The sequence below is a fragment of the Leucopleurus acutus genome (genome assembly GCF_964270905.1).
Source record: "Leucopleurus acutus genome assembly, chromosome: 11".
NCBI classification, from domain to species: Eukaryota; Metazoa; Chordata; class Mammalia; order Artiodactyla; family Delphinidae; genus Leucopleurus; species Leucopleurus acutus.
In genome coordinates, this window is record NC_139152.1 from 86,969,302 (window position 1) to 86,993,405 (window position 24,104).

Genomic DNA, 24,104 nt, shown 5'->3' on the forward strand with positions numbered 1-24,104 from the left:
AACTACTCTCTTAATCGTTAAATGATACAAAGCACTGCTCTCCTCTCTCCTAAATCAATGGCTGCTTCTTTATATCATCTTACTGTCCATCTCTGTGTTGTACTTCTACCATACCAAACTATAGAAGACATTAAATGATGTGGAAATTATCTTTCAATGTTTTTACAGGTTAATGTATTTTTTCTTTGTGGTGCACATGTTTTGAGCCTTTAATCCAGAGCATATCTGAACAAATAAAGCAGTGTTAAATTTCACCCTTTTACATAGACTGATTTTTTTTTTTTTTTTTTTTTTGCAGTAAGCAGGCCTCTCACTGTTGTGGCCTCTCCCATTGCGGAGCACAGGCTCCGGATGCGCAGGCTCAGCGGCCATGGCTCACAGGCCCAGCCGCTCCGCGGCATGTGGGATCTTCCCGGACTGGGTCACGAACCCGTGTCCCCTGCATTGGCAGGCGGACTCTCAACCACTGCGCCACCAGGGAAGCCCCATAGACTGATTTTAAATGTTTTTGAAGAAAGCCCAAATTACATATCAAAATTTCTTAAGATTCTGCCGCTTCTTTACAATTAGTCATTATAAACAGGGTTGGAGATTCAAATATTTGGTAAAATGAATGAAGGAGTTTGATTACTACTTTATCCACTTGATCACTGTTCTCAGAAGAACAAGTCAGATTCATAGACTAAGAAATTCTAAAGTGCAGATTTCCACCCTCAAAATACCATCCTACTGGCAAATATAAAATCTAATTTTATTTTGGGGCTTTTTATTTTTAGTACAAATTCACAGGAGCAAATTCTCAATAAAAGAAAAACTTTAAAGCGTTACTAAATTCTCCTTGATAGCATAAATATACTGACCATGGCCTTGATTCCTTCAGGAAAAAGAAATCGATTATAAAGTGCATCCACTGTATCATTGGGTTCGACATCACATGACCTCTGGAGGAGGATTGGTCCTGTGTCTAAACCATCATCAGCCCAGAAAACAGAAAACCCAGCTTTCTTATCTCCCATGATTAGAGTCCTGGGAAAAGAAGAGTTTCAACATAAAATGTTGGTTAACTGTATCATAAGGTGATAAATTAGTGACATTAAAGTACAAGGTGTTTACAATGGAAAATAGACAGTGAATGAAACTATTGTGAAAATTACAGCAGAGCTGGGAGATGTAAACACTCAAAAAAAGCAGAACTTAATGGTACTGCTACTTTATACAACCTCATCTCTGTAGTCTTTCTCGTTAACACATACTAATGACTTATAGTCTATTCAAAAAGCCATTAGAGACCATCAGTACTACCCCTCACTGATTCCCAGGTGTCGGCTTTCTACTGCAGCATCAAGTAATTTTGCCCACCCATGTCCAGTTCCTACATTGTACCTGACCCTGTATTAGGCAGAATAAGATAATGGAAGATAAAACAGAAGATGATCAGTGCAATGTGAAAAGGAGAACTGATTATTAATTTAGGTTGTGTAATTCAGGTACAAGTGTCACTTAGAGCTAGAATTAGTTCTAGATTAGCTATAAATTGTGGTAAAAGATGGTTGATTAATTCAACTATTTGTATTTTGTATTCTATAAGTTTAGCCTAAGAGGAAATGCTGGCCCTACAGACCTTATAATACACACAATAAGCCAGATATATGGAAATACATACATAAGAGAATATCAGAGAGCAGGCTAATATAGACAGAGTATGAACGGGTAGGTCAGCCATGCTCTCCATCTAATCATTTTTACCTCTCTGAGCTACTAATCAAGCAAGACCTAAATCAATCAACCAACCAGTCAATCAACCACTCTTTTCAGCAATATTGAGGAATTAATTGGCATTGTGTTATCTAAGAGCCTTGAAAATATTCATGTATTTTGACCCAATGATTCTGCATGTGCAAGCAATGTGAACTGAGGAAAAAATACATGTTTAAGTACACAGATATCCACTATAGTACTATTTACAAGAGCAAAAAAGAAATCAATTCATGTAATTGGCCTTAAAATACAATGAAATGCTTTTTTTACCACATTTAAACTAAGTATAGATTTTCTGCCTATCTGATAACTTGACACTAAGAGACAGCTGGGAGATGTGCAGGTAAAGAAGAAAAGGTAGAGAAGGTGGGAAAGGCCCACCTTGACCCACAGTATAGTATACCTATAGGACTGGGCACCTACAGTATACCAGGCAGCGTTCTTGATACTGGGACATACGGCAGTAAAAATGTTAGACCAGAGTCCTATTTCCCCTCAAGAGGCTTAAAGTAGAATGGGGGAAGTCACACCATGAGAAAGATAATTTCAGGTAATTCAGCATTTCCTGAAATGTACTTGAGATATTCTATGCAAAAAAAAGTTCTACGGCCAAGTGTGGGAACACTTTGTACTCAGATTCCCTCTTGGAGATTATGATGCCCACATTGAAGCACATATTAAAATTTCTGAGTCCTGAGATAAAGAAATCCAGCATAAACCAAACTCGTCTAACCACAGGACCTTTGCCTGCTCAATACCTAGTTACATCTGATAGAGCCAATACTCCATAGATTATTCTTGGGAAACACTGTTCTGGCTTATGCAGTACCTCTAGATCTCAGGGGAGTTTGTGCAACAGTAGCAGTCAATCGGGACAATTGTTCAAGCATACCTAGTTGCTTGATCACCTAGGTAAAACACAGAAAGATTACAAGCAATGGGAATGGGCCCATCTTGGTTATTTAAAAAAATCTCACCAGTTGATAGCAGAGGCTCCTCTGTGTCTGGGAAGGATAGATGGGTGATAAATGATGGAACCATGCTTAGGGCTGTCAATTACATCCATGGGGATGAACTGCGTGCAGAAGGGAAGCACGTTTAGCTCAGCACCCACAGATCTGTAGGCCTCCGCCACCTCCTTTATGGTCTTGCCCTTGACTCTCCATCTAGGGAACTTGAACACAGGGGTCCCATTTTTCTCTGCAGCCAAAGCTGAGCATGAAAGAGAAGATTATTTTCATCAAAAAAGTTTTAGCCATAATTTTGTATTACTATGGATCCACACATTGTAATTTCATGAAACATTTACAAATAAAACATGATAAAGAACAATTTAGATTCTGACCAGGATTTGACATGATACAATTTTATCAAGATGCATCTATTTTTCTAATGTGATTTTTATCTATATAGTTAAGGCATAATATGATTCAACTCAGAAGTTTGTGGCTAGACAACGTTTTGAGATTTTAACTGAAGCTGCTTCTTTTATAGATCAAAAATTGTACCTTTATTACTGATACAGCTATTTAAGCTATTTATTACTATTTATTAGCTATAATACTATTTATTAGCTATTTATTACTGATACAGCTATTTAAAGGACATTGTTTGTTTCTTAGGATTTGGAGTCAAGTGCCAAAACATCACCACCCCAATTAGACGTAGCCTCTGGTACAGATGGAAAACCTTGATTCCCTTCCCATACCTGTTTCCTGGGGGGGAAGTCCCTTTTATCACAGGGAAAACTGTAGACTGGAACACACTCTCCCCGCCAAACAGGCAGATCCCAAAAGATAAATGGAGAAAGTGATAGGGATAGAATAAGATAGTTACACAGCTTAAAATCCCACTAGGGAAAGATAGAGAGAGAGAGACTTCAGGAGATCACCATAAGCTAGACACCAACCAGAAAATGCCCAGACCATCGGGCAGCTAAGCAACAATCAGAACATTTTGAAACTAAACAGACTGACTTAGGCCAATACCACAGAAAAACAGATATAAGCCTGCATTCGGCCTTGGGAGGTCTATGAGATAACAGACCCTGAGAAAAACTGCATTCTTGCATGTAGCCAAGACAGGTAAACAGGTGAAAGGGGAAAGAAACTAGGTGGAAGGGGACATTATACCCAAACCTGAGACAAATTACCATATTTTAGTATATGTTACCACCCTTTTGCTAATATGCATATGAAATAGCACCATGACAGTCCCGGTTAGACCATGTAGGGTCAAAGGAGGAACTAATGATGTAAGCCTTGACATATACACAAAATGAAGAAGAAGGTGGTCTTCTCCCCTCCCATTTTTTCTTTGACTATAAAAACGTAGCCCTCTGGGGTCTTCCCTGGTGGTCCAGTGGTTAAGACTCGTGCTCCCAATGCAGGGGGCCCAGGTTCGATCCCTGGTAGGGGAACTAGATCCTGCATGCATGCCACGACTAAAGATCCCGCATGCCGCAACGAAGGTCCCATACTCAGCAACGAAGATCCCCCGCGCCACAAGCAGTGCTGCCAAATAAATAAATAAACATTAAAAAAAAAAAAAAGTAGCCCTCTTTGTTCTTGGGGCCGCACTCCCTTGCCGGCCTGCTTGTATCCCTCAAGCCTCCTATACTAATAAACTCAGTCTTTGCCTGCCACTTTGCCTCACCCTGAACTCTTTCTGTGCTGAGACAAAAGAACCTGAGCTTCAGTAAGTCCTGACACTAGGTAAGCGGTTTCAATGAAAAGAAAAGACAGTGGGTTCAAGTCCCCTCCTAGGTCAGGGATCGTGATTCAAGCCCTAGTCCGAGGTGTGGCTGGGTTTGAGTCCCATCTGAGGAGGAGTGTGGTTTCAAAAGTAGCTGAGTTGAGCTGCGTCTGTCTAGTTCCTTCTCCTAAATTCGCCCATAAAATAAGTTAGTGGAGGAGAGAGGCCAAGAGTGGAGAATCCATGCTCCCCGTAAGGGTTTGCCGTACTGAAGCAGATCCCAGACTCTTTGCTCAGGAAATGTCCCTTCTGAAAGGAATGACTCCTTCCTACCTCTGTGTGAAACGGAATGGCCCTCCAAAGTACAGACAGCACAAGCCCATTTTTTCCATAATAAAATAGCACTTTTATTAACTATATACCTTACATATATTAAGTATATATATATTTATTCTCCATCAATAACACAAAGAAACTACCTTTTCGGCAATATCCAGAAGTCTTAACTAAGGCATTGTACCTGCATGTTCGGGCTTCCTTTCCTTTCTCCCCATCTAATCATCAACATTCATAGACTCTGCAGGGGATGATGCCTCCATGAAGCCTAAAGGCCAAAGCCTAACAAGTCCTAAAATGGCCCTGGCCTTCAAGGTGATGCTTTAGTCAATCCAATTGGGAGAATCTGAGAGACCAGTATAATAATGTTTACAAAATGTAAATGTTCCTAAAATGTTCAAAAAGCTGTGAACAAAACAAAATGTCAGATGATAGGAAAATGGGTAAATGGTGGTGAAGAAAATGTGGTGAGGGCTTCCCTGGTGGCGCAGTGGTTGAGAGTCCGCCTGCCGATGCAGGGGACACGGGTTCGTGTCCCGGTCCGGGAAGATCCCACATGCCGCGGAGCAGCTGGGCCCGTGAGCCATGGCCACTGAGCCTGCGCGTCCGGAGCCTGTGCTCTGCAACGGGAGAGGCCACAAAAGTGAGAGGCCCGTGTACCGCAAAAAAAAAAAAAAAAAAGTGGTGAAATTGGGAGAAAATTGTGAAAGGTTAGACTGGGAAAGAAAAATGGGGTGGAAGAGACTTAGAAGTCTTCATTTGAAAAATCCACTCCACTGAGACAAACTTGAGCCATTCAGGTGTTGCTCCCCCATATTGATTTTTGGCTGCCCCAGGACTATTTTTTGTTGCTCTAGTTGACTATACTGACAACAAAAATCGCCGCTGTCATTATTGATCCTTTTTATGAATCAGGTGCCGTGCTGAGCCGTTTACATACATTATCTCATTTAATCCATGTGAGATGGGTATCACTGAACTAAGCTTAATGAGTTTAAGTGACTTGTCCAGGGTCACACAGCTATCAAGTGGCAGAGTCAGAACTAGTTTCATGATTCTAGAACATACACTGTTAACCATATGCTGGGACCAGGCACCAGGGAAAAGTTCATTTCCCAGGAAACAGTCTGAAAGGAGGTGTAAGAGTCACATGCTTGCAACTCTTCTGAAGTTCACTGTACATGGTAGAGACTCTTAGTTGCCCCTTTCCTCCTTTACCAAGGATTCCTCTACTTTAGCTGAACACATGGCCACCCCAAATAAAATCTGTATTTCTCAGTCTGTTCTGCAAATAGATTTGGCCTATGACTAAGTTCTAGCCAACAGGATACAAGTGGGAGTAATATGTAAAACTTCTGGATTATGCTTAATAAAGGCTTGCCCTCTGCTTCCCATCTTGCCCTTTCTGCTTGCTGGAATGCAGAGTTGATAGTGGGGGCTGAAGCCACTACCTTGGACCATGAGATGGAAGCCCAGTGTTAATAATGGCAAGACAACAAACTGAAGGAGCCTTCACTGTGATAAATATCTGGCTGCCACAACAGCTGTGATGGTCAATCCAAACTTGAGAAAGGGACTTCTCTCTTATTTAAGCTAATATTATTTGAGGTCCTCCTGATTCAACAGCCAATCTGATACCTCAAATGTAAGTCCTTCCAAACATCCCATACACAAAGCTGGTGGGAATAGATAATGATGAGACAGGTAGTCCCAGCGACGGGAATCTGTCCCCTTCTGCCCTTGGAGCCAGGTATGAATTCACGAGGCAGATTCCCTCAGAATTTCCCAGGTTGAGATAATCTTTTTCTGAAACACGGATAATTTCTACATCAAGTGGTTAAATCCATGTGCATATGTGCTCTTGGCCCAACTCTGTTTTAGCTTGACTCTTTTTTTTTCTTCCAGTTTTACTGAGATATAATTGATATACAACACTGTGTAAGTTTAAGGTGTACAGCATAATGATTTGACTTACATACATCATGAAATGATTATCACAATAAGTTTAGTGAACATTCATCCTCTCAGATAGATATAAAATTAAAGGAAAAGAAACAAATTTTTCCCTGTGCTGAGAACTCTAGGAATTTACTTTCTTAACAACTTTCACATATAACGTACAGCGGTGTGAATTATATTTATCATGCTATGCACTACATCCCTAGTCCTTATTTATCTTATAATGGGAAGTTTGTACCTTTTGACTGCCTTCATCCAACTACCCCAGTAACAAGAACTAGAATAAACCCCAGAGCTGATTCCTCCAAGAAAGAAAAGTAAAATTTTAGGGTTATCACAGATATTGTTTTCCAACCAATGTATTGCATCATACCAGTGATTTATAAAGATTCAAGTCATAAGTCACGATTTCTAGATGCTAGTTCTTATTCCCTACCTGTAGACTGTTTCTTGCACTCTTTCTCAACATAACTATAGCATGCAAATCAGAATCACGCTGTCGGTTTGCTCTGAGGATGGCTATTTTCTTTACCTACCTTAATAACCAAGCAGTCATAGCTATAATTTGTTCTGAGATAAATGTATTCTTTATGACCCCACATCAATTGCTATTGTTGGGTGTGGCCTTCCCTGCATTCCTATCGGCACCTCTGCAACAGACATTACTCTAGATGTCCCATAGCACCTTTGGAAAGTCACAAGTGTAATTCAGGAAAAACACATGCTTGGAAATTCCTCTGAGGGACCTGGTGATTACCATGGAGGTAAGTGGAGAAACTTAGTAAAATAGGGGCCGGCATCTTTGTCTTGAGGCCCACAGAGAAGGGAGAGTTTCTGAGTCTGTATCTGCCACACAAATAGACTTGGCCTAAGAAGGCTTTCAACAGGCAGAGTGGAGGCCAGTGCAGTCCTTGATCCAGGTGTTCCAAGATACACTCACCCAGTGGGTCAGCTTTTCCATCCTTATCTGGAACTGTGAACACTCCCACAACTCGGTGGCCCTCTTTGCAGAGGTGGCTGTAGACTTCTTGTCCAAAGAGGCTCTGACCAATAAGTGCCACCTTCAGCTTGTTTTTGAAATAAACCTGTGAAGCAATTCAACAGTGACAGGTATTAGTATGGATAGAAGACATATGGATAATAAACACTCTTTTTTTTCAATCATACAAGATGACTTGGGCATTACAAAAGGCTCAAAGATCTACACAGTAAAATAGTTATTGACATACACTGAACTCAGACTACATGCTATATAGGTAGTAGTGAAAATAATTTCACACCTAAGTATTCCTCATTTTCCCTTTGCTCTAACTCCCTTGATTATTCATTATAATCATTGGGATTGCATATATTTTTACAAGGCATTTCAACTCCTTGATGAAATGAGGCCAGATGTTAACAAACAAGCATAAGTTTCATAGTTAAAAGGGGTGTAATTCTGAGCAAGATCTACTTCAATATTGACAATGCTTTTATGTCCTGCAATTTTTTATGCCCACCTCCAAAAGATGCCAAGAGCTAACATCTAGTATAACATAGGGGTCAGAAGCAGATCCTAGACTATCTGAGGTCAAACCTAGGGTCACCCACCCCTTGTTAGTTGTGTGACCTTTAGCAAGTAACTAACTTCCATTTGCCTTTTATTCTCCTCATCTGTAAAACTGGAATAACACCAACTCACACAATTCTGATTGAGGTAGATGACAAGATGCATTAGGCTTAATGCGGTGTCTGACACAAAGCACTGTTTAAGTAAAAGCTTTAATAATGTTTTAAAGGCTTTCCTATATACTAGACAATTCTGTGTTTTTTTCACACGGTCCAGAATTCTACAGTCCTTGGTAAGTGGCATAAACTCATTTGGTCTTAAGACGTGGACTGAACTAATGAAATGTTCTTTATAGTCCTTGTAGGTTTCTTATAAGTTAATGCAGTCATTTGGCTTCAAACTTGACCTACACTGATAATGCCACTTACAGTCTTTACTTATAGTATATTGTAATTTGCTGCAGAAAAGTCAATGTGGGGCTTCCCTGGTGGCGCAGTGGTTGAGAGTCCGTCTGCCGATGCAGGGGACACGGGTTCATGCCCCGGTCCGGGAAGATCCCACATGCCGCGGAGCGGCTAGGCCCGTGAGCCATGACCGCTGAGCCTGCGCGTCCGGAGCCTGTGCTCCGCAACGGGAGAGGCCAGAACAGTGAGAGCCCCACGTAACACACACACAAAAAAAGTCAATGTGCTTCATTACAGATACTATCCCAGACCCTGCTGTAAATTGTGCGTAAGGTCCTATATACCATATTGATCTTCTCAAATGTGAATGATTCTGAACCCCACATTTGGCCCCATAGATTTCAGATAAGGAATTGAGGGCTGCACATAATTTCATTTATTTTAATCCTCACAACTATCCTGTTTTCTTATTCCCCATTTTGTGCCATTTTATGAATGAAGAAACCAAGACTTAGAAATATCAAGTATATCTCCAAGGTCATACTAGCAAAACAAGGGAGAGGTAGGATTTGAATCCAGGGCCATCTGACTCCAAAACCCACGAAGGTACTTAAAAATAAAATGAGCCACTACTGCCCATCTCTTCCATCTCCTTTTTTAGAACTTTAACACTGATGCACAAAAATGCAGTGATTGTCAATAAATATAAACACCACATAGATAAGAGTGGCACTAAAGGAGTTAAAGTTTTTAAGGACTGTCTTTAAGCAATTATGCCTTCTGTAAATTCTCCCAAGATGAAACCTTTTCACAAAGCTTAAGGTAACATGTTGACATGATGATTGTTAAGATGGTGATGAAGAGCCACCAGGTGAAGCAGGCTAGCTGCAGGATTGTGCATGGAGAGGTAATCAGAGGGTCACCACCTCCTATGAGCTTCCCGTCTTGGCAAAGAACCAACCCCAGCTCCCCAGAGTTCTTTCCATCTTTCATTCCTCCACGTTAGAATACGTCTCCACAGGATTTGGATTTAGAATATTTTTCCTTCAATCTAAATGGAATTCATTAATGTTCCAGAAAGTCATTCTAACTTAGTAAAGCCTCACTGTTAAAATCTGACTATGAGGAAAACAATTTTCCCTTATTTCCCACTTTCTTAAGGGCATTGATGGCATCCCTTTTTAGGCATAAACTTAAAAGCCTATAGGTTCAGGGACTTCCCTGGTGGCGCAGTGGTTAAGAATCTGCCTGCCAATGCAGGGGACATGGGTTCAAGCCCTGGTCTGGGAAGATCCCACATGCCGCAGAGCAACAAAGCCCGTGCACCACAACTACTGAGCCTGCACTCTAGAGCCCACGAGCCACAACTACTGAAGCCCACGAGCCACAACTATTGAAGCCCACGCACCTAGAGCCCGTGCTCCGCAACAAGAGAAGCCACCGCAATGAGAAGCCCGCGCACCGCAATGAAGAGTAGCCCCCGCTCGCCACAACTAGAAAAAGCCCGCGTGCAGCAACAAAGACCCAATGCAGCCAAAAAAAAAAAAAAAAAAAAAGCATAGGGGTTCACATCTTCCCTGTGAGCTGATAATTAAACAATTAAGGTTTTGGTATAAAAATTCTTTTCCATGCCCAGCCAAAGCTTCTATCCCAAAAGAGCCTAGAGCTTCAACATCTAATAGATTCTTGCAAACAAACAGATTAACTCTGTAAGAACAGCACAATTTGCCTGCAGATAATGGATGACTATTTCATTTCCTCTCATCAAAAATATCAAAATGTTCTCTAAGTATTCTATCTTAAAATCCTATAATTAATGCTGTTGCTTGAAATAGAACTGACCTGACGTGTTGGCTATCTTACAAAATTTGGCTTCACCTCATACCATTACCAACACCAAATATTTTAAGACTTCTAAAATTATTAGTCTTAAAACATACAAGAGCCAAGAGGATGAGCTGACTCAATTGTAATGTGCTCTCAGCTGTCATCTGGTTATTGGGAGTTCAATTCCAGAGTCAACACTGCCCCAGAAAGACAGTGTTTAAAGAAACCATGTCAGTATCTCCGGAAATTCTACATTCACTGAAACACTTTCTGAGCTTAGTGGTAAAACTGAAACTATAAAGGTGAGTTTCTAGCAGTGAGAAAAATTTCAGAGTTTAAGATTTTAAGTATTTATAATGAGTTAGTATCATTCCAAAGAACTGGACTGGGATATTTCACCTTAGTCTTATTTTTCCAAGTATGATCTGAGGGCTGACTGCCCGTGTTGGCAGAATCAGCTGGGAGGAAATGTTAAAAATGTGGTTTCCTGGGCCCCATCCCTGATCTACTGAGTCAGACCATCAGGAAGCAGGCACTAACTCAAAAGCATATGAGGAAGTTTGGATCCTGCCTCTGCAGTTTAGTAGCCCAGGAAGCTGCATTTGAACAGCTCTCCATTGATTGACAGGCACACTAAAGTCTGCGAATCTCTGCTATACAGAGTGTGTGTCCGCCCCCTACAAAAAAGATTTTGCCCTGGGGAGTTTGGGTCAAGGAAAAAGTGGTGGAAGTAGTAGCAAACAGTTTAACGAGACCCTGGTATGTGTCAGGTATTTAATATGTGTTTCCTCATTTTGATTGCCCAATGACTCCCAAGAGGCAGACATTAATAAGCCATTTTACAGATGGCTTTACAGATGAAGAAACTAAAACAAAGAGAGGTTAAGATACAGCCTGGGGCTTCCCTGGTGGCGCAGTGGTTGGGAGTCCGCCTGCCAGTGCAGGGGACACGGGTTCCATCCCTGGTCCGGGAGGATCCCACATACTGTGGAGCAACTAAGCCTGTGCACCAAAACTACTGAGACCACACGCCACAACCGCTGAAGCCCGTGCACCTGGAGCCCATGCTCTGCAGCGGGAGGGGCCGCCGCAGTGAGGGGCCCGCATGCCGTGGCAAGGAGTGACCCCTGAGAGGACCCAATGCAGCCAAAAATAAAATAAAATAAGTGAATTAAAAAGAAGAACGAAAGCGCTTCCCTGGTGACGCAGTGGTTAAGAATCCGCCTGCCAATGCAGGGGACGCGGGTTCAAGCCCTGGTCTGGGAAGATCCCACGTGTCGCAGAGCAACTGAGCCCGTGTGCCACAACTACTGAGCCAGCATACCACAACTACTGAAGCCCACGCACCTAGAGCCCGTGCTCCGCAACAAGAGAAGCCACCGCAATGAGAAGCCCGTGGGCAGCAGCAAAGACCCAACGCAGCCAAAAATAAATATAAATAAAATAAATAAATTTATTAAAAAAAAAGAAAGAAAATGCATGGTATTAAAAAAAAAGATACAGCCTGGAGTCAAATCACTACTCAGTGGCAGCTCTGAGATTCTAATCTAGTCATTACCCCAGTGCCATTGTTTTTCTGTAACACCAGCTGTGCTACTTTGAGCTCAGCCTCATCAATTAAAATCTGAATAATAATAGTACCTATCTCATAAGGTTGTTAGGAGGATTTAGTGGGATAAAGCATGTAATGCATTAGTGCAGTGTGTGGCAATAACAAAGGCTCAATAAATGTCAACTAGTATCATTATTATACCGCAAGTAATGCCCAGGTAAATAAAAATGATGATAATGGATCTTTCCTACTGGGAGTGTACCATAAGGCAGGCACTGTATTGAGCCTTTTTCACTGATTAAAAAAAATGTATCAAATCCTTATCATATGTCTTTAAGCCTTACTGTGATCCATTTTACAAATGAGAAAACATAGGGCTCGGGGAAGTTAAGTAACCTGTCCACGGACAGGGCTAATAAGGGGCAGAGGAAGGATTCAAACTCAGATCTGTTTCACTTCAGCAGATGTGCTTCTATGGCTTTCCTATGTTGATGGTTCCCCCACCCCTTCTTTTTTAAAAGGAAAATTTGGCGATAGTTTGACAGGTCAGTTACGGGAAATAGTTCCATCAGACTTTCTAAGGGAATATCATGGTGGTCCTGACATGGGAGACAGCACCATTCATTAAAGGGTTAGGCTGATGACCAGAGAACATACTTTAAGGCACTATCAGTGCCTTGTTATATTGGTGAGAAAGAAGAAGGGGGCATAAAATGACCCACAGCATTTCTAAATCCGGGTGATAAGTGCTGTTATCTTGGGGTTCTCTAGAGATAACATTCTGCATTAGAAGAGGCCTTTGCAGGGAATAGAGCTTTTGTTTCTTAAGCTATCAACTATTGCATTCCCAGGCTATCCACATCCTGGTGAAATTCTTCAGGAAGCAAGTTAATATGGACTCTGATTATGTTCCAAGGGTTTAAAGAAAAATACACACAGTCTTCTCTGGAGAACTTAAAGGCACAGTGCTAAGAGTCTGTGCTGATCCGAAGCCCTTTTGTGAAGCAGATGTTACCTTAATAGAACCAACAGAGCAGGATGTAAAATAAGGTCAAAGCTGTCCACATGAGCAGTTGTGAGAACTGGCAGTTTTCCCAATGAGAACTGGAAAGGAGAAAGGACCTTCCCACAAAAGAATAAAACAAAATAAATTTTTCTGAGACACTGAGATGCCTAACTCTTAATGGACCATTTGGCACATGGTTCCCCAAATCGTGCCTGATGGTGCGCAAGATCTGTTCACCAAGCATGTTTTGAGCATTTGCCAAGCTCTGGGCACAGTGCATGGTGGGGTTGCAATCAGTGGCCTGGCAAAGAGGATTTTATTGGGCCCACAGAGCATCTGCAGAAGAACTGTGATAAGATTTTTAGGAGGTTTCACATTAGCAGGCTGAATTTCTGACTTCTCTTTAAAAATCAGGAGGTTTGTCAACCATGGTTAACATTCCCATGCGGAAACGGTTGGCTGCAGCTGAGCAGGGGCTGCTCCCTTTAACTCTGAACGTGGCCTTTCACTCCTTCCAGCCCAAATGCTACTTTTGTCTTATCTGTTTGGCCTCAGGGGGTGGGGGGGGGGCGTTGTTTGGGATCCCTAAGCTGAAGGCACAAGAGTAGTCCCTGCCCTAGTTTGGTTGAGTGCCTTTTCATATTTTATTGTCCACTTGTATTTCCCTTCCATTATTATCCTTTACCTAAAGGCAAGTTTAATCATTTGTCCCACTAATCTGTGGACTCCTTGAAAGCAGGGACTATTTATCTCTTGTTTATTGTTTTATCCTTTTTGGCTGTGAGACTCTAAAAAAATTATGTCACTTCTCTGGGTCTCAGTTTCCTGATTTGTAGAATGGGCATTATAATAGTACCCACTTCATTGAGATGTTATGAAGACTAAATGAGTATTTGTAAAGCATTTATAACAGTGCCTGGTGCATACAAAGTCTTATATCAATGATACCTATTATTATTATTATTATTTCTTCAGGATTTAGATGAAGTGCTCAGTACATAATACACAATTTAATACGGTTTGAAGTTGAATCTGAAGGTCCTAAATCAAATTACATGCCAATGCTGAGGGTCAGGCAATAAGGAAACAAGTTAAGGACCTGGTTGCTAGAACTAGGGTATAAAGCCAGTACTTGGTTTCAAGAAGCAGGGGAGGGTCCAGCCTCTTGAATTGGATCATAAAGTAACCTTAAGTCCTGGAACCAAGCTATGAATCCAGAGCAACAGCCAGGCTTGTCCCAGACACTGGCAGAGGAAATGACAGCTAAAGAACAGAGTGCCAAATAAATATTAAGGCTAAGTAGCTCCCACCATCGGGAGAAATTAAGAAGTAATGAGCCAGGCAAGATACTGGAAGTGGACAATAATAACTAATTGACAAAGGGTCTTATTGCTGTATATAGTTGCACTAGTTAATAAGATCCAGTCATATCATTAAGCTGAGATCATTAAATATTTCTAAGTCCATTTCTTTAAGACAGAGAATGGAAAAATTAATTATATCAGGAAGTGTTATGAACTAATTTCCTCCTTGGATTTTGTTAAGTTCTGAGAGATTTTTTTTTTCATTCCTCTTTCATTCTGCTTTAATACCAAACTCAAAAGCGCTGTGTGATTTAAAAAAATTTTTTTCATACGAAGGTACAATTTACATACAATGAACACACCATTTTCAATGCAAAATTCTTTCAGTTTGGACAAACACACAGTCATGTAACCAGTTACAATCAAGATAAAGAACAGTTCCATCACTCCCCCAAATCCCCTCCCATCCCTTTGCTGTCAATCCCTCCCCCTATCTCCAGCCTGGCCTTTTTTTCCATCACTTTAGGTTTACTCTTTCCAATGTGTCAGACAAATGGACTCATATACATATGCAGCCCTTTGAGTCTGCCTTCTTACACTTAGCATACATATTTGAGTTTCATCCATGTTGTTGTATATATCAGTAGTCCATTCCTTTTTTTTTCTGAGTAAGATTCCACTATATGGATGGATATACCACAGTTTGCTTATCCTGCCACCAGCTGAAAGACATTTAAATTGGTGATTATGAATAATCTCTTTGTAAACATCCATAAATAGGTATTTGTGTGAACATAAGTTTTAATTTCTCTTGGGTAAATACCTATGAGGGCAACTGCTGGGTCATTTGATGGGTTTATGTTTAATTTTATTAAAAAAAAAGTCGGTTTTCCAAAGCAGCTGTACCATTTTATGCTCCCACCAGCCATGTCTGATTTTGAACAATTCTTATGGAACACGGTCCAAAGGATGAATCTCCATTTTCTATGGAGTAAAACGTCCCAAATTCTTCACTTATTATTCCATGTCTTCCTTTGGCCATTGAAGAACCTGCCTCCTTCCCAGCCATGTGGCACTGCTCTCCCACATGTATTCCTGGAGATAGACTCAGGCCCCTGACCCCTGACCATACCTGGCACTTCCCCACAAGAGTGTTTTTGTTTATGCCACTTGCCACCTGGGATGTTCATCTTTTATTACTGAAATCTTATATAACCCCATTATTGGCATTTTTTTCATCCTTCAGGAATCCCTTCTGCTCTCCAAAAAAAGACAATTAAATGAAAGGTGTTGACAGAGGAGGCCAATAAAACAGACATGCACGAGCCCCTTGTTCTCTGTGCCATCCAACCCAGATTCCCGTGTGCCACGTGGCAGGAGAAAGCTAAGGAGGAGTCCAGAGCTCTGCATAGGAGAGCAAGCAAAATATCTGCCAGAGCAAGTTTCTTTCTGCTTATTTAAAAAAAGGTGAATACTCCCCAAGTAACTAGAACTGACTGCACGGGATAAAGTGAATTCTCATCACTTGTGGCTGTCTGGGGGACAAAAGCTTTTCCATTTATGCAACTTTGGGCCAGTTCTTGATGCTACTCAAGACTTCTCTCTGCTCCAAGTTTTTTACATCTGGATATGTACACATGCGCATATGACTTTGGCAGAGAAGAGGAATCAAAAAGCAAATTCTTTTCTAACACAGCAAACATGCACTTCCTATAAAAGAGATGATGTACATGGGGTGGACTTTTTCTTCCTTAAACAGCTTGGAGTCTGCCTAGATGCAGGGAGGCATCTCTCCTCAGGCCCCTGAAGTGCTGAAGGCAGCGCCCCATGCAACGTGTCCTCCCTCGTTCCGTTTCTGGAGAGGCTGATGCAATTCCAAGGCGTGGGGCTGGGCCAGGGCTAGGTTTCTGCACCATACTTTACTAATGTTCCAGGGTGGCTGCTTCTGCAGCGCCTGGTGATCCTAGAAATCTTGCCGCCTGCGGCTCAGGAATAATGAGCTTGCGGTCACCGGCTCCGAGTGCCATTATCTGAATGGGCCCTGCATGCCAGTCGGGAGCGCTCACACCTCTCAGGCCGCGGAGGAGGACCCGGTTGACTTGATACCACTCTCCTCCAGGAGGTGGTCTCGGTCCTGTACCTCGGCTCCATCTCGTAACCAGGCAGGGATCTCACAGTTGAAATGAAAACGGAAAGGGAACCGACTCTGTCCCTCTTGCCGAGCGACTGTTTCCACCCTGTCAATCCCAGCCAGACATCCTCAGCCCCGTCCCGGTAGAAGACAATGGCTCGCTCGACAAGCCCCATTCAGGACCCTCCCCGGACCCTTCTCTTCACTCTCCCCGTTTTAAAAACGTCGTCCTGGCCTTTAGCAAAGTAAACACTTTGCTCAAAGTAAACACTGCCCTCCCTCAGCCCCGCTGCCCGGCCCGCCCTCTCCGGATCTGGAAAGCAGCCCCCGGGTGAGAGCCGGGACGCTCGCCGGGGCCGGACTCACCTGGCCGGTGGAGAAGCGCCGGAGTGCCTGGTTGCCCTGCCACAACATGCTGGAAAGAAGCGCTCGTGCGGGCGGCGCGGGAGGCAAGCGGGAGGCACGCGGGGGCGGCTCAGCCTAGGCGCGGCCTGCGGCCTCGGAGTCCCCGGCGAGTCCCGGGACGCAGCTCGCGGCCCCGCCCCCTCATCTGTCAGGGCTCCCGCGGCCAATCCCGAACGACTGGGCGGGGCGTGCTCCAGCCTCCCGGAGCAGCGCTGGTGCCCAGCCTGAGCGACAGCTTCTGGCGGCTGCCTCGGTGCAGTCTCACTATCTGTGGGATCTTCTCCCAGTTACTCACACACTCTGAAGTACATAAGGATCTGCCTTAAAAGTCAGTCTGACACCCCAGGTCATGTCCTTAACACAGTCCTGAGAAGACAACAGGCAAGTGCGTGGAGCCGCGAAAGATAAACGGGTGAGGGCACCTTCGCGACGTAAGTATCCTGATTCCTATCTCGTAGTCTGACAAGAAGATTTAATGAGAGATTGTGTATAAAGCACCTGGCAAAGGGCTTGGCACAGAGTTGGTCCCGATAGATGATAGACAAATAGATCGGTTGATAGATGATAGACACCCGACAGCTTTTTGCCTCACCTCTCTGAAGAAACGCTCAAGACATGCTTTAGCTGAGCACTTGTCTCAAACAGAACTCCTTAGCCTGGCATTCAAGACCGTCTGTAGTTTGGCACTTACTCTTATTTCTCGCTGCTCTTTTGCACGTGTAATTCAGCGTGACCATAGTACTTGCTTATTCCTTCCTGGACAACGTTTCCCAGGAAAGCTTGCCACCTGTCACTTGTCACCATCTAGGCATGACCAAATTCCTTCTCTTCTTAAAGATATAGCTCAAATGCTGCCTCCTACAGGTATTTTTCCTGATTCTTTCCTCCCTAAGCTCCTTACTTCCTCAAAGTAACCTTTCACTCCTCTGAACCAGGAAGGATTTTTGTCTATGCAGCTCTATGAAGCCTCAGTCTGTTACTACTATTTATGTAGCAGTCATCTTCTCTACTGGAAGCTCTTTGCAGGCTGACTCCATGCCTTATTTATCAAGATTTACAGTACTTAGCACTAAGCAGAGCTTAGAAAATACTTGTTGAGAAGGTAAGAAGGAAAGAAAAAGAACCACTCTTTAAAAAAATTTTTTAATTGAAGTATAGTTGATTTACAATGTTGTGTTAATTTCTTCTGTACAGCAAAGTGACTCAGTTATACTCAGTTGCATATATATACATATTCATTCTAGAAAAAGAACCATTCTTAAAGCCTGGAGAATTGCAGCAAACATCCAGGGTTTTGCTTTAGGAACTGCCCCTTGACAATTCACCCCATTTCTCTGACTGCATTTTTGTGAATTCTTGCATCTCTTAAACTTCCAAATATTGATATTCATTTTATTTGTTCTAAACCAGGGAGGATGGGCAAGGACTGTGGTTTTTCCTGAGTGAAGATTCCATAGTTATATACTCCAACTCCCAACTTTAGAAAATGAGCTTATGTTCACCCAAATATAAGAAAATATGCATGATGTCTAAGATTTTCATCTTTAAGAACCAAAAATGTAGTCCTCTTGATAATTGGAGGTTAGACCAGATACAACTAGAGAGTTTGACAAACCAAAAATTGCCTGCCAACCTAGACTTCTCTTGCTAGCAAAAATGGAGATGAAATAAACTTCAGAAACAAAAACTTGAGAGACTTTGTCATCAGCAGACATACAATAAAGGGAATATTAAAGTATCCTTCAAGCAGGAGGAAAATTACCTACTTGGAAGCCCGGAAATGCAGGAAGGAATAAAGACCAACAAAAAAGGCAAATATGTGAGTGAATTTAAGTAAACATTGACCATATGAACAATAATAATAAAATCTTGTAGATACATATATATCCACAAGATATATATATATATATCCATGAAAATATACAAACAGCAATAAAAAATTGTCAGATAGGGACTTCCCTCGTGGCCCAGTGGCTAAGGCTCCGTGCTCCCAATGCAGGGGACCCAAGTTCGATCCCTGGTCAGGGAACTAGATCCCACATGCCGCAACTAAGAGTTCACGTGCCGCAAGTAAAGATCCCACACGCTGCAATGAAGATACTGGTGCAGCCAAATAAATAAATATTTTTAAAAAGTGTTGGATAGTTGGGAGGGCTGGGAGGAATGGAATATTCTTTAGGCAGAAAGATAATAATCCTAGATGGAAGCTCAGAAATGAAGGAATAAAGAGCTTTAGAGAGGGTAAATACAAGGACAAGTTTTAATTAATATTGTCTAAAATGCTTCTAATAATGTTCTATGGAGTTCAAAAATATGTATAATTAAAATACATGACAACAATAGCATATGATTTTCAGGGAGAAAAGGTTAAGTTAAAGGTTCTAAGCTTGCAGCATTGTCTTGGAAATAATAAAAGTACTAATTTATGTTAGACTTAATAAGTTAAGGATGCATATTATAATCTCTAGTACAACCACTAAAAGGATAGTAATACAATGTATTAATACAACGTAGTAATTACTTACTTACTTAATTAATTAAGTAATTAAGTAATTAATTAATTACTACATTAATACAATGTAGTAATACAATGTATTACTATTACTATGTAACTACCAAGTTAATAGAGTGTAAAACTATTAAGACAATAAAATGATAAAAAACTCAATCCAAAAGAAGGCAAGAAAGGAGAGAAAAAGGAACATGCGTGAAAAATAGAAGGAAATTAGTAAGATGTTAGATTTAAGCCAGTAATTGCGGTAAATGAAAACGGACTAAATGTTTTGTTTTTTTGCGGTATGCGGGCCTCTCACTGTTGTGGCCCCTCTCGTTGCAGAGCACAGGCTCCAGACGCGCAGGCTCAGCGGCCATGGCTCACGGGCCCAGCTGCTCCGCGGCATGTGGGATCTGCCCGGACCGGGGCACGAACCCGTGTTTCCTGCATCGGCAGGCGGACTCTCAACCACTGCACCACCAGGGAAGCCCAAAAATGGACTAAATGTTTTAATGAAAAGACAAAGATCATCGGGTTGGTTAAAAAACAAAACTCTGATGAGAGAGACTCATAAAATATAAAGATTCCGAAAGCACTCATAAAATATAAAGATGCCAATTTTTAAAAAAAACACTCAAACACTAACCAAAAGAAAATGTTAATCTGACAGGAAGATAAAAATTCTAAGTTTGTATACACTTAATAACACAGCCTCAAATTTTATAAAGCAAAAATTACAGAACTTCAAGGAAAAATAGACAAACCTGTAACCATACTTGAAGATTTTTTAAACATTGTAATAATTTTTTATTGAACTATAGTTGATTTACAATGTTATGTTAATTTCTGCTGTATAGCAAAGTGATTCAGTTTTATATATATATATTTTTTTTAAATTTTCTTTTCTATTATGGTTTATCACAGAATATTGAACATAGTTTCCTGTGCTATACAGTAGGACCTTGTTGTTTATCCATTCTCTATATAATAGTTTGCATCTACTAACCCCAAACTCCCACTCCATCCCTCTCCCACCTCCACCTACCCCATGGCAATCACAAGTCTGTTCTCTATGTCTGTGAGTCTGTTTCTGTTTCATAAAAGTTCATTTGTGTCATATTTTAGATTCCACATATAAATGATATCATTTGGTATTTGTCTTTCTCTTTGACTTACTTCATACTTGAAGATTTTTAACATACTTCTCTTAATAACTGATAGAAACAGGCAAAATATTAGCAATGATACAGAATATTTAAATGAGATGATTAATGCATTTGGCCTAATTAAAACATCTAGAAGCACCCAATTACCAAATATGCATTCTTTTTGTTTATTTATTTATTTTTTAAACTTTTATTTGCATTTATTTTTTGCGGCATTTATTCCCAGGCCATAAGTTTTTGTTTCTTCTGGGATGTCTTTTTCTTCTGGGCAACCTCCTCTTCTGGTTTAGGAACAATCTCTTCTTTTTCAGTAAGGATCATCTCAATGTGGCAGGGAGAGCTCATGCATGGGTTGATCCAACCATGAGCTCTGTTAAGTCCTGCGCCGCATCCTGGGGGCTTTGTTCACCTGGATGTGCTCTACATCTAAGCCCTTGAGTTCAGCATCACTCTCTGCATTTTTGAGCATGTGCAGTAAAAATTCAGCACTTTCTTTGGGCCACCGACCTGAGTCCAGCTCCACTGTTTGGCCTGGGCACACCTACCAGCTCCACCATTGTAACGACAGAATGGCACACATTGCTTCTTTAAAGTGACATCTTGCAGATACTTGGTGGCTTTACGGATATGCATACACTTACTGGCCTGAGCAGTTTCACAAGTGTTCTGAGAGTGAACACGAAGATTTGAATCTCTTGACTTGCATGAGTTTGTGGTGTTTTCTGGGTCAAGTGAATAGCAAACCATGTTTTAGAGGTCACTGCGAGACACTGGACCTTCAGAGTCGTCACCGACCACAGGCTGCCTGTACCCCTGCCAGCCCCATTCCCAATCATCGAGCCCCTCTGCGGCCCGCAGAGGCCTGAGAGCACGGGGCGCCAAGCCAGGGACTCCGACACATCCCCCCGCATGGAACTCTGCTCCGGAGGGTCTCGAAATCAGCACCGCCAAGGCCAGGATGGCAGCGATAACCAGAGGATTCACCATTCGAGAGAGATGCCTCACATTCTTTCTCAATACATACAAAGTATTTTCAAAAATTCACCGTATGCTAGCCTATAAAGAATGTAAGTCATAGAGTTTGACTCTGGCTATAGTGGAATGAAGCTAGAAATCAATAACAAGAAGATAATTAGTGTAATCGCCACTTCTTTGGAAATTATGAAATACACTTCTAAATAATGATAGGGGGAAGTCACTGGAAGAGATGGCATGTTCTTTGCTTTTCCCAGTGTCAGGTGTATGAGGGAGCCCTGGATCTGCAGACATTCCCACGACATCTTTGCTGAGATGAAGGAAATGAGAGAAAAAGTGCCTAGTCTAGAGAAAAATGAAGATGCAAAGTTGAAAGCGAGCTATCTTCATCTGAGAAGAAAGTCTGGGGGCAGAGCTCTTGAGGAAATAGTTGCAAAAAAGCCTTTTAAAAAATTCTGAGAATTACAACATGGATAAAGAAAAAATTAAGATCAAGCAATTTCTTTTATTATTATTATTATCAAGGTATAGTTGATATACAATATTATATGTTTCAGGTGTACAAAAAAGTGATTCACAATTTTTAAAGGTTACACTCCATTTATAGTTATTATAAACTACTGGCTACATTCCCTGTGTCATACAATATATGCTTGTAGTTTATTTATTTTGTACACAGTAGTTTGTACCTCTTAATCCCCTGCCTCTATCTTGCCCCTCAAGCAACTTCTACTGTAGCCTCAAATGAGACATAGGTGTCTAGAGACCATGTCTCCCACTCGACGGGAACTTCCAAACAGAGACCATTGCTGTGGCTAGTGAACTGTCTGGCTGAGTAAAAGAACTGAATTGGGAATCTTCTCATTTTTATTGTTTCTTCTTAATATATTACTTCTCAGCTATTTGTTTCCTTTCATACACTATGTCATTGGGACAGCTTGATAGGTAGCAGTGAGATGTGCTGTTTCTTGAAGGGGTATAATCTTAAAATTTGAATGTGTATAATTTTTGGATTAAATAATGCACCAATGAAAAAGACACATCAGAGCAGTATAAAGTAATTTTCTGAAAACAACTGTATATATTTCCTATTTTCTAGTGTAGAACTAGTTCTAACAAGTAATAAGCAAATTTTATGATGTTAATGTTTTGGGTTTCTTCACTTAATTTTAAACTTTTAATATTTTTCTTATTTCATATAATCTCTATTGTTACTTTACTCTTTTTCTTTTTGGATTTTGTAAAACATTAGTTTAAGACCACAGATTAGAAGACATCACGTATTTCAAGCAGGTATGAAAGACTTGTGTCCCTGTAGCTGAACTTGATTTGCCTTAACCTTGTTTCATTTTTAAAAATAGAATTTTTCCTGGGCAATATTTGCCTATTCTGGTGTAACCTTGTGTGACCCTAATGCTTATGTAAGAGAGCCCATGGTACCTAGTGTTTTTCACTTCTGTAGTGTTAGAATATCTTTTTGTTTTTGTTGAAGAGGTGAATGAAGTATGTACACGCATAGACTGTTGAATTCACTTTTGTGCCATTTTTGTAAATACAGTAACTTGTACAACTTTTTGCATATGTCTGAACTGACTTCACACATTAGGTGATAGATGATGTGCAAAGTGGAAACCCAAGAATTCCCACAAAAAACTCTGTGTGTAGAGCTGTGTATAGTAAAAGTGATTTATAGTCTTGACCTTCTAGAATATCACACTGAAATCTTTACTCAGTCTGCCATGGATAAGTGTTTACTTTTGTGACTGATATCTGTGACATTCAGGGGCCTTGTTCAAATATGATATGTTGCTCAGGGATCTATTTTGTCCTGGATAGAGCATTCATTCAGAATTTTATGAAACTGCAAGTCATATAATTTATAAACTATTTTAAAATATAAATTTATTTATTTGTTTCTATTTTTGGCTGAATTGGGTCTTTGTTGCTGTGTGTGGGCTTTCTCTAGTTGCAGTGAGCCGGAGCTACTCTTCATTGCGGTGTGCGGGCTTCTCATTGTCATGGCTTCTCTTGTTGCAAGACACAGGCTCTAGGCGCGTGGGCTTCAGCAGTTGTGGCACACAGGCTCTAGAGCGCAGGCTCAGTAGTTGTGGTGCATAGGCTTAGTTGCTCCGCGGCATGTGGGATCTTCCTGGACCAGGGATCAAACTCGTGTCCCCTACATTGGCAGGCGGATTCTTACCAGTGAGCCACCAGGGAAGCCCTAATTTATAAACTTTTTTAAACATAGAAAAATTTTACTTTCATAGTCAACTTCAGGATTTTAGAATAAAGTTCTAGGAGTTTTCATACTCTTGTTTGGTTGCTTATTTGACTCAAACTGATGTGCAGCCATTTTTGCTACTTGGAAACAGAGCTGTGTGTATTTATTTATTTTGTATTTGTTCTACTGAATACTCTACATTATTCATTTTTAGAATGGTGTTTCCTTTATAAATTCTCATTTTAATTAACACACTCTTGAACTTGTATTATTATTAATGTTTGATTATTGTTTAAGTGAAAATAACTTCATGATAAAACAAA

The 24,104-nt window shown here is 41.1% G+C and overlaps 1 protein-coding gene and 1 pseudogene across 2 annotated transcripts in view; both read right to left on the reverse strand.

The window, feature by feature from the left end:
• ALDH1L2 (aldehyde dehydrogenase 1 family member L2) overlaps window positions 1–16,968 on the reverse strand; it is a 52,583-nt gene extending 35,615 nt beyond the window's left edge. The window contains exons 1-4 of the mRNA XM_082850308.1: window positions 16,887–16,968; window positions 7,688–7,832; window positions 2,736–2,970; window positions 861–1,026 (exon numbers count right to left, since the gene is read on the reverse strand). Coding sequence (XP_082706434.1) covers window positions 861–1,026; window positions 2,736–2,970; window positions 7,688–7,832; window positions 16,887–16,934 — 594 coding nt within the window. The 5' untranslated portion in view covers window positions 16,935–16,968. The remainder of the gene's footprint in view (window positions 1–860; window positions 1,027–2,735; window positions 2,971–7,687; window positions 7,833–16,886) is intronic.
• A 3,833-nt stretch (window positions 16,969–20,801) lies between these two features.
• On the reverse strand, window positions 20,802–21,332 carry LOC309969280 (large ribosomal subunit protein uL22-like; annotated as a pseudogene). Its single transcript has one exon. The product of its transcript is annotated as a large ribosomal subunit protein uL22-like (transcript).
• Between the last annotated feature and the right edge of the window lie 2,772 nt (window positions 21,333–24,104).